Below are 10,537 nucleotides of genomic sequence, written 5' to 3'. Positions count from 1 at the left end.
TTCTGTTTTAACCATCTAAATTTCAAAGAAAATGGTCTAACATAAAAAAAGAAAAAAATTGAATGGTCTCTGAGCTTAAATAAAGTACTGTCAAACAAAAATGAGCATTTTTACACTACCAAAAAAAGCTGTTAGCAGTTATAAACTAACTAGTAATCTGTAAAGTGTTACATTTTGAAACTACCTTCCACAACCACTTAACTGAAATTTTGGGAGAAGCTACAGTCCTCAACAATAATTCTTGTGCTGCAACCAGCTGGTGTATAAAATCATCTTTTATTACACTGATCAGAATGTTGGTAATAATAAATCCTCTAATTTAAAGTAAATGAAAAACAAATCTAGACCAACACAACCAGTGTCCACTAAGAGTATTTTTGTTTTCTATTACACTCTCACTAAAGTAAAAGTACAGTGCATTAAAAAAAACATTCTTGTATTTCGTTTGTGATTCTATTGCAGTTTATTACCCATGACTTGTAAAAATATATCTGTAATTTGATTACAAATATGTAATAATTTTTTTGATGGATGGAAAACAATATAAAACAAGAGAATACTAAAATAAATGAGAAACAAATCAAAAGTCAGGCTTAAGTGTCCTTTTATTTACAATTTCACACACTAAATACTGAACCAAAGAAAAGTTAAATCTGCTTCATTCATCCTGTTCACCGGGCATCAAAAACAACCACTGGGGGGAAAAAGTCAAGGAAAAGTTCAAACATTTGAGGAATTTTATTTAAATTAATAATCTTTGGTGGAAATAAAGAGTTGTTTATTTTCCAAACCCACACTATGACCAAAAACAAGGATACATCTCTTTGTTCTCTTCTTGTACATGATCCTGTAGCCACACTCTCTGCACCTGATGGGGTCTCGAGCCTTGATTTCATTTTCAGTGTGACATTCTGAAAGGAAAAAAGTAAAACTGTTGGTACATGTAATTCAGAGAGGCCCGAGAGAAGCAACACGTATAACAGTAATAATAAACACAAATATTGTCATTTAGACATTTTTAGGGCCTTTGGGATGACTTAGAGCCCCGTTTGAAGAATCAATTTTACAGTCCTACTGGCAAAAGATGCAGTGAGCCCCAAATATTTCCAACTTAATGGGTGTGAGTCAATTAAAAAATGGAGTCTGTTTTTAAAACTTTCTTTCTATCTTTTCTTTCTACTATCAGATGCTTAAAAAGTAGCTGCATCCTACATTTAATGCCAACTGTTCGGTTAAAAAAGTTGGATCTCTGAGGCTTGTTTGCTTTTGGTTTCTGGCGAAGACATTTTGCTAACAGTTTCACACAATTCAGCAAAAACATTTATATAATCCTATTTTCAGATCACATCATGAGGAAATTTAATTTAGCAAAACTTTAATAATATTGTGAAAGGACTGTGCTTTTACTAAAATGTAGAAAACAGGTTTTCCTTTTTCTAAATCATTCTTTTTATTTAAAACTGTACTATATTTTATAAAGTTCGTTCAACCTCTTTAATCCTGAAAATTTTTAAATAAATAAATCAAAGCGTTCAATGTAATTATTGTAGTGTAGGGAAATGGGAAAACATCATGATGATGAAATTACTATTGCTATGCTAACTGCATAAACAGTGCCATCATACCTCCACAAATGTAGATCATAGGCTGCTGCTTGGGCGGCTGCAAATCTTTCTGTGCGTCCATTTTCACCTGTAAAGAACGAAAAAAGAAATAAAATGCCTCATCTATCGTTTGAACGGAACAAGCATGGTGTTGCTAACAAGAGAGCTGCCCACACCAACACAAACGGGGCGTTTAGCAAACAAAAGGTTATCGTCCCACAACAAACAGGGTGGGAAAAATAGAATCAATAACCCCAAAGAAAATATTTTACAGCAAGCAGAATAACAATAGTTACGATTGTTTTTTTTACCGTTAGCTTCCACAACTCTTAGCTTTTCTCATGTCTCACTGGCTTGCAACTTGCGCATGCGCTGTACAGTCAGTCACCTTAAAATAACGGGGGTTATGATTGGCTAGAAGTCGATCCACTATATTGACTGAACCAATGATGGCATAGAATGTTAAAACAGGAAATGTGCGTTGGCTCATTGTCACAGACACAAACAGGGCCAATTACTATTGTTGTTTGGTTTTTATATGTGTTTATGATATTTGCAATTGTTTCTTTATTGTGTCACTGAATGTGAATTTCTGTAGATTGAAAAATGTGCAATAAAGTTTAGTGAAAAAAACACAGGGTCTATTACATTGCATTTAGTTCTTAATAAAGTTTATTCTGATGCAAGGTCAGTAATATAAATTATTAAAATACTTCAAATAAATTACTTATTTTAAGCCTTCACACCTAGGGGCAATTTAGAGACACCACATAATGCTATAATCACAACTACCCTAATAGTGCATCCTAGATTATCCAACTAGATCAGGGGAGGGAAAACTTCTGGACTTTCGGGACACAAAGCATTCTAAAATTTGAAACCTTTCTTCAAATAGAGCAGGATCCCATACCTGGAGTGTTCTGGTAATCCACCTCATAAAAAAGAAAAAACACTTAATCTAGATGAAAACGTGTTAATTCTAATTGAAAATGTATATATACTTTAAAATAGAACATTTTGGAGTTTTTATTTTAAAAGTTGTGATTTTTGTTCTGATTTTAGTCGAAATTGCACCAATGGGTTGATGTCCCTAAGGGAAAAAACACAATTAGAGAAATGCTGTATTCAAGTCATGTTGGAATGATCGGAAAACTCACATGAACATCAGAAAAACAACAAATCTTCCAACACTACATGAATGCAGACTAAATTTCTGCACCTAAACAAAGGTCAATGTACTTGTTTTGTACCAGCTGGGGAGACACCAGAATTACAGGGAAAATAAAACAGTATTAAAGATTATCAATTTATTCCCGATCAAATGCGTTGCTGCATCCCAGCTGCTCATCCTAAACTCTGAAGCCCCACCTCCTACTACTGAGCCTGTGCTCAGGTCCACCGCTTCTAGAAGAAGGAAAGCAGCTGAAGCAGCAGCTGCTGCACCTGAGCAGGGGCTTCCAGCAGGGACAAAAGTCCACCGACAGGTGGTGCAGTACACCTGCTGTAAGTGTGGACAGCCTGAAATGCTAGAAACTGGCCATGCACACATTGCTAAAATAATAAAAGTTACAGATAAATATTTTGATGAAAAGCTTGTTTTGTTTTTTTTAAAAAAGTAGCACTAATTTGTGTAAAACGTTTAAAACCACATGTGGGAGGATTTGTGAAATTAAATTAAAGCCAGTGATGAAACTTCCTCCGCAGAATGATTTGAATTAATTGCACACTGTCCTTTGTGTTCTGTTATGGTATTGACAAAGAAGCAGCTCACAGTTGAAGCTGTCTCTGGGGTAAAAAACAAGTTTAAAATGCACTGTTTTAACCCCATTCATTCCAAATCATTATACATTGTAATAACCCAATAAATTTGGATCTGTAAAAAGTGCCAAAATTATGTCAATGTCCTTTCGAAATAAGTAATAACAATAATAAGGAAGAAAGGAAATGTGACAGTAAGTTGACTTGAGTTCCATTTGACTTCATGTTAGCGCCACCCTGTGCTGAGCTGATAAGAAGCTAAAGAATTTGAAAACAGCACAGTTTTACAGGGCATGCAGCAGGTGACTAGTCTCCGACTAGTTAAGATCAAAGAAATTGTGAAAATATTTTCAGTATAAACCAAGACGACGGCCGCCATGTTTGCTAATATCTTTTCCTCGTGTTAACGAGTAACTACGTCGACATCACGAGGTAATAGCAAATGTTTTACTTAGAAAATAGTATAAGTTATTGCTGATTGTGTGTTGGCCGTCCTTTTTTTCTGCATGGTTGGACGTTTCCAGTGCAGACATAAGCGCGGAAACACACGTTTTGATATATTTTCTCCTAAGTAATATTCTTCAGGTAGGGACCACAAGCCACCATTTTCCAAGGTAAATAGATAAAAGTTGGTGACCACAAATGATAGAGCTTCCATTTCTGAACACAGAAATAAACAAAATAGCTTAATAGACCTACAATGATGCAAGTTCTCAATGTTTTTACGTCTTGCTGATCGCCTTTGTTTTGCGGATAGAAAACTTGGTAATCACAGTTAGATCAATCAAGGTTGTTTATGTAGAGACGTACCTAAAATTTCAAATTTAACTGGATCTATCTGATCCTTATGTCATTGAAAGGGCTTAAAGAGAGCTTTCCGAAGACATAAAGATCATCCAGATAGCTCAAAGAATGAGAAAGTCATGCCACTGTAACCCTTGTGCTATCTTAGATGACCCCACCCTTACATTGACGTGTTCTCCCTACCATGACAAAGGTGGATAAAGGTGGAAAGATTTCATGGACACCAGTGAGGTTCACAAATCATTGAAGAAAAAAAGTTCAGAGCACTGTCTAGTGGGTCTATATGACCCAACTCCCAGTGTTAAAGTACCTAGGATAGCACAAGGATTAATACACAATGACACTTTTTCTCAATGAAATCATTTCAGACACCTTTGTGATTATTTTACAGAGATGTTTTTTCAAAATTGTCGTTTTTCTATTAGGTGAATTTACTGTTGCAAATTCTATTAGCGCAATTTCATAGTCAGCGGAAACGCCGCTATTAATGATGTCGCCCTTTGACCTTGGGAAGAGACCGCCATCTTGAATTTTCAAAAAAAAAGCACTTTAGGACCAAAATTTCCTCCAGTACCAAATTTGACAAATTTTTAGCGATCGTCTCGTAACTTCTTGGGTATCATTGTCAAGCTACTGTGGAAAAAATGTTGAAATTACAAGTTGTAGATTTTGACCGGTGTCCGCGTGGCAAGCTAGCCAATGTGGCGCACTGTTATAACTCTTATGTTTTTCAATGGAATGCTGTGAAATTTGAATGCATGCATCCTTGGCTGGAAGTGAACATAATGAAGAACACTGGATATGGCCATATAAGGAATGTGGGCGCGGTTAGCAAAAAACATCTGTTGCTATGGACATCCTTAAGTTTACTTTTTCTGATTCGTCTGAAACTGACATTGATCTGCTCGTTATCCGCTGGCAACCAAAACATAAAATGGTTGCTATGGAGATAAAATCAACAGAAAAGCCGCCATTTAAAATAAAAGTGGATTTTTTATCAACGTATGATATGTAGCTCTTACTAATGGAGCAATGTGTTTTTCTGAGTAAGTTGATGATGCTGATCGCTAAGCTAACACTTTTAGCCATACTAGCATAACTTTCATTGTTAGCATAATTAGCATCTTAAGCAATGTGTTTTTCTGAGTGAGTTGATGATGCTGATCGCAATGCTAGCAATTCTAGCCAAAATAGCATATCTAGCAGTGTTAGCATATTTAGAGTCTTAAGCAATGTGTTTTTTCTGAGTACGCTGATGATGCTGATCGCTAAGCTAGCACTTTTAGCCATTTTAGCATAACTACCATAGTTAGGATGGTTAGTATATGCATTTTTTGGGTGGTGAGGGCGGCTGAGCTGCATAGAGGTGGGCAGCGATAGCGGAGGTGGTGTGTAGAAGCGGGTAGCGCCTACAATGCCACGTACGGCTTTAATTTACATCTATAATTTTGTCTGCTGTGAGTTTTCCTGAAACTTTTGCTATGAACTCTATTAAAAATTGTCATATATTAGCTGGATGGTTCATATTAAGGGCTATTTTTATTAAAACAATGACACAAAGTTAGGTGAAATTGTTTTTTAAAAGAGAAAATGAGGAACGCTTCACGAATTTGCGTGTCATCCTTGCGCAGGGGCCATGCTAATCTTCTCTGTATCGTTCCAATTTTAGTATATGCACTAGAGAACTAGTGCAATGAGCCAATGTCTCGGAGTGCTTTTTAAACCCTCCCCTCTGCTACTCTTCTCAAGCATGAGGTGTGATCTGAGGGAACACAGTGGACTTTAAAGGGAACCACAATTAAGACAAAACACCAAAAAAGATCCTCTGTTTCTCCCATGACACAGGATCGTCTCAGGTTCACCATCTCCATTCAAAGTTTGACTTAAATGCTTAAATCAGATTAAAATTACATTTTTTCTGACTTTGTGAGAGACTTCTTGGAAGGATTCTGGGAAAAGAAGGGGGGTTTTGTCACGTCAGACGAGTGCGACTGGTTTCCCGGAAGCGCCAGAACAAAAGGTCGAGTCAACACCCCTCCAGGAGGACCTTTACCAACCCCCACCGCAGCTCCAACCAACCCCCATGTGCTGATGGTTACACACACAGGGGTGGAGACTCTTTCAGACAAGGATCTGTGTGGAGAAAGAGAAAACTGGTCTGATCGCGTCAGACTGACGTCATTCTGCTGCTGCCTTCAAGCAGGAAGCCAAAGCGACGACTCGCTGCAGAAAGATCAGCTCAGAGACGAGAGTCTGTGCTTCTGCTTCCAGCAACAGGACGAACAGAACTCACATGGACCTAAATTCAATAAGAAGAACCCATCAAAGACCAGGATTATACACTTTCATTGGTGCGGAGACGATCCTGAGTGGCTTGCTTCCCTGTTGAGAGCCTGTCGGCTCCTGGTTGAACTAAATTCTGACCATTTCCTGCTTTTTCTCCAATATGCTGCCTCTGAAATTCTTTAAATACATTGTGAGCATCTGTGAGGTAAAATTCTACTTCAAAAATCCTGTTTCTAAACACAAAGATACAGTCATGTTTAATGCAGAAAATACCTGCTGTAGATCTGCCACATGGTGCCGCTGTTTCACCGCTCCACCTGGAGATTCATTACATGGAAGCGTTGCATTCAACTAAAATAAAGAAACGGTGGATCTTCATTATATTTATTCTGTGGAATTTTGTTCCAGTATTTCAAGAACTATAAAGGCAAATAACTTCATTTGCTCATCAAACATATAAGATGAGCTGCAATTAGAAGTTGAGAATGTGTTCGTGTCACAGACACATCCGGTCACCGGTCTGCTTTGTTTTTTTCATACTAACTTTATCCACAAACATGACGTTGGATATAGTTCTATTGACTAGTGTAAACTTTTTATTTGTGTCTGTGGTGAAGCAGAAAACGAGTCACAGCCTGAGTTTACTTCGATGTGAAGCTACAGAGGCAGACGGGGACCGTCAATAAAGTACACCAAAACACCCCAGACAAACAATAGCAGTTTCTCAGTAAGTCAACATAAATAACCTCTAAAACATTACAAGTACTCACTATTGTTCAAACAAACTCCACATAAATCCATACTATTACTTTATTACTGCTTTTCTTAGAGTGAACCAGCGTGTTGGAGTCACCCAAGTTGTAGACGTGTCCTTATCACCTCGCTTTAGGACAACTGCCGTAGTCCTAAAAAAACAGTGATCAAATGATCAAATAACTGGACCTTTTCTACGCGCTTTCTGGCCGTCCAAATGCAGAGAAATTGACGACAAACACCCACAGTCAGCAATAAATAAGAAGTTTAACGTTATTTACTGGAACGGAATGGAAATTTGGTGAAATTAGCGGGCCAGAAACTACTTTCAAATCCGCCATTTATTTAGATTAGAGCTTTGAACGTTAGCAACAATTAAATTTGTTTTTGTTTTCTACTAATAACACATCATTAAACTGTGTTTTCGACAAGACGAGCAACACATCTATTCCGTTATCTCACGAAAGCAGTAGTTATAATCTCGTAATATCGACTTAAATCACTCCAGAAAGTGAACTAATTGAGCAAACACGGCGGCCGTCGTCTTTCGTTTCCCTAAAAGCTTTGAACAATTTCTTTGATCTTAACCGCCACGCATGAGCTGCTCGTCTTCTCATGATTGTCGCATGTGTGAAGCTCAGAAAGCAGAATTCTGCTCCTCACCGTCGTTTGGACTCAGGTTGTTCGGGAGAAGTAGGACACGGAAGCACAAAAGCCGAACCCAGAGCGGTTCTGATCCGAACCTTTCACGCTGGAGTCCAGTAGGTGACTAGTCCGAGACATTCAGGGAACGTCCGAAAAAGAAAATCTCTCTTGAAAAAGTTTAGGAATTTAAAAAACAATAAAGAAAGCACAAGTAGGATTTTGTTTATCTATAAATGGACCCCCCCCACACACACACACACACTATAAAATCATTACTTAAATAAATAAAACAATAAACTAAGAAATGAGGTTTTTAAAGACAAACACAGTAAAAACATTGATTTCCACCTTTAATGAATGTCTGTGAATCGATCAATCGATGACCTCACGCGTTCATGGTTTTCATCCATTTACAGGTTCTTTCTGTTGAGAGAAGAAGTGAATCCCTTCCAGTTGTTTGTTTCTTTAGAAGAATCAGCAGCAGAGGATCTTTATGCTGCAACCGCGCACAGCGGGCCGCGAACTCGGGAGCTTCTGCACGGCGAGAGGAAGTCTTCCTCCGACGGGCCTGATCAGAGTGTTCCAACTTCTCAATCAATCAAATGGCCAGAATTGTTCCAATTTCTAGTATCAAACTTTGCTGTGTCCAATCAGAGAGCCGGATTCGTTCCAATTCCTTCAAATAACTGCCGGTTTTCCATTATTTTAAGACAAATAAATAGTTTGCATTATTTCAAGTGTCTAAAAGAGATTAATGTATTTGTGAAGAAGTGAACTCACGTTGTTACGTGTGTTTTAGTGAAAAAGGAAAAGGAAAGAACATATTTAATACAAAGTTTGCAGGCGGAGATGATTTTGTTTTTACAGGGAACGTTTATTTGCAATAAAAGTAGAATTGAAAAGAAAATATCAAGAATAAACTTCTTTTGAATCAGAACATTTTTAATAATAGGAATATTGTTTCCACAGAAAACTAAAATGTGTGCAGAGATTTAAATGGAAATGAGATCCAGCAAAGTACCAGGAGTGAAGAAGCTGAGAGGAGATTTCTCCGATGATGCTGTGATGATGAACCTGCTGGTGTTTCTGCGGCAGATCTAACCTCTGTCATTGTTCACCAGCAGAAACCTGGAAAAACACAGAACGACCCACTGACTGACTTTGGATGAAGAAAGAGGAAGACTCCCACCAGCTTTCATGGGAGAAGAAGGTCCAAGGTGAGGCAGGTCGTCAGTCTTGGGAAGGGATGGGAGAGGTGGAGTGGTGGATTCTGGACCCGTGCAGAAGCTCATGAGTTCATGTCTCACTTTGTACACTCAGACTGAAAAGGTTCAAATCATAGAAATGCAGGAGAAATCTAAAAGATTTAGCAAAGTATTTGCATCTCTAAATACTTTGAAATTGGGCTGATTTGGTGGTGAGAGATGATGCATTGAATCATTTGGCACAAAGAGATGTGAAAGTACTGAGTAAACAAATTGTTTTGTGCTTTTTTTCAGACTTAATCATCGACAAAACAAAGCTGCAGCTGCAGAACTCTCCGTGTTCTGGACAGATGTGTTCACCAAAGAGGGCAGAACTCTCTCATCACACATAAACGTCAGCTAAAACTAAATTGGATCAAGGTTTTTTGAAGCTTAAGCATTAGAACAAAAAGTGTGGCGCTTCAACTCGTCCTGAAGATCTTTTCACACTTTTCCCAGAGTTTTTCATCACTGCTTCTGCTTTGTGTTCAACCTTTGAACATGATTGATGAACTCTTTCTTTGCTTCAGAACCATCATGTTGTGGATTAGCTTTCAAAGTACAGCGTCTGTTAAAAATCTGTTTCTATTTTTATTTATTCTCAAAGTTAGAATCTTGAACAGTTCTTCTTCCTCACATCCTGGACTTTAAAATGTGTCAATAAGCTACATTTAGTGTCAAACCTACATAAAATGTTGATTTTGCACAAATCGTTACAGCTTCAAGAAAAACTGCAGAACACAAAATGTCTGTTAAATTGTATCTATTTTTCAATCAAATAAACTTTTATGGCCTTTCAGTCTTTTTTCTGCCTTTTATTTCCTATTCTTCCTCCACACGTTTCCTACTGACAGCTGCACATTATAGGAGACACCAGCATTGCATGTGTGGCCACACCTTCTGATGGAAAATGTGTCCATGATGGAGGCCCTCTCTAAAATACAGAAGCTGCTGCTTCGGCTTTCTTCGTCTTCTGATGATGATAGCAGGAGCCGCTTCTTTGACTTCAGGATCTTCTAGGCGCAGTGTTGTCCCACCTGAACAAAAGACAGTCGTTTAGTCCTGTATCGACTCGCCAAGGTCCTCCCCCCCAGCTCATCTACGTGGATCACGACTGCTGCAGCAGAGACGGCGTGTCCAAGACATCTGCCTTGTTTTCGGAACAAACTCAGATTCACTATGTTTGCACTATTGCTGACACAGTTCAGTCCTAAAGGTCTCTCAATGTTTGTCTTGTAGGAGTGGGGGCAGCTGGTGGTTCGACTTGACACTTGGTACCTGATGCGCCGCTTTGCGTCAGGTGTCACCACTGAGAGCCACCAGCTCCATCCCGCCTTCATGAGGCAGCTGTCTCACTGCATCTTCGAGGTGGACCCCGGAGATGCCCGCCGTCTGACTCAGGCTAAGCGGCACAAGCAGCAGCAGCAGAAGCACCACCAGAGG

The 10,537-nt window shown here is 38.6% G+C and overlaps 1 protein-coding gene, 1 long non-coding RNA gene and 1 other non-coding gene across 6 annotated transcripts; 1 reads left to right on the top strand and 2 right to left on the bottom strand.

The window, feature by feature from the left end:
* Positions 1-587: 587 nt before the first annotated feature.
* Positions 588-7,982, bottom strand: polr2k (RNA polymerase II subunit K). 3 transcript variants are annotated; one of them, XM_023959645.1, is made up of 5 exons: positions 7,869-7,982; positions 6,726-6,803; positions 1,626-1,692; positions 819-911; positions 588-694 (listed from the first exon to the last, which is right to left on the bottom strand). In XM_023959645.1, the coding sequence occupies exons 3-5, from the start codon at positions 1,684-1,686 to the stop codon at positions 672-674; spliced, it is 177 nt and encodes a 58-aa protein (XP_023815413.1). In that variant the 5' UTR covers positions 1,687-1,692; positions 6,726-6,803; positions 7,869-7,982; the 3' UTR covers positions 588-671. The 3 variants fall into 3 exon arrangements, with proteins under 3 accessions (XP_023815413.1, XP_011479071.1, XP_004073844.1); XM_011480769.3 differs by having other exon boundaries at positions 6,726-6,769; positions 7,869-7,968; XM_004073796.4 differs by lacking the exons at positions 6,726-6,803; positions 7,869-7,982 and adding an exon at positions 1,916-2,110.
* LOC111948278 lies at positions 5,753-5,858 on the bottom strand. The gene has a single exon (XR_002874234.1). It is a non-coding gene; the product is annotated as a U6 spliceosomal RNA (small nuclear RNA).
* LOC101167053 lies at positions 6,163-9,893 on the top strand. 2 transcript variants are annotated; one of them, XR_002874086.1, is made up of 3 exons: positions 6,163-6,642; positions 8,972-9,067; positions 9,350-9,893. It is a non-coding gene; the product is annotated as an uncharacterized LOC101167053 (long non-coding RNA). The 2 variants fall into 2 exon arrangements; XR_002874085.1 differs by lacking the exon at positions 6,163-6,642 and having other exon boundaries at positions 7,992-9,067.
* The last annotated feature ends 644 nt before the right edge of the window (positions 9,894-10,537 follow it).

Source organism: Oryzias latipes, chromosome 11 (genome assembly GCF_002234675.1).
Source record: "Oryzias latipes chromosome 11, ASM223467v1".
Classification (NCBI taxonomy): Eukaryota; Metazoa; Chordata; class Actinopteri; order Beloniformes; family Adrianichthyidae; genus Oryzias; species Oryzias latipes.
This window is presented reverse-complemented; position numbering and strand designations above follow the sequence as displayed.

Bases quoted from the DNA above. Each gene is read 5' to 3' on its own strand.
- polr2k (XM_023959645.1), bottom strand. From the start codon at position 1,686: ATGGACGCACAGAAAGATTTGCAGCCGCCCAAGCAGCAGCCTATGATC. The intron at 912-1,625 runs GTATGATGGCAC...TTTTCCTTTCAG, and splicing joins TATGATCTACATTTGTGGAG to AATGTCACACTGAAAATGAA. The intron at 695-818 runs GTATCCTTGTTT...TTTTCCCCCCAG, and splicing joins CAAGAAGAGAACAAAGAGAT to TGGTTGTTTTTGATGCCCGG.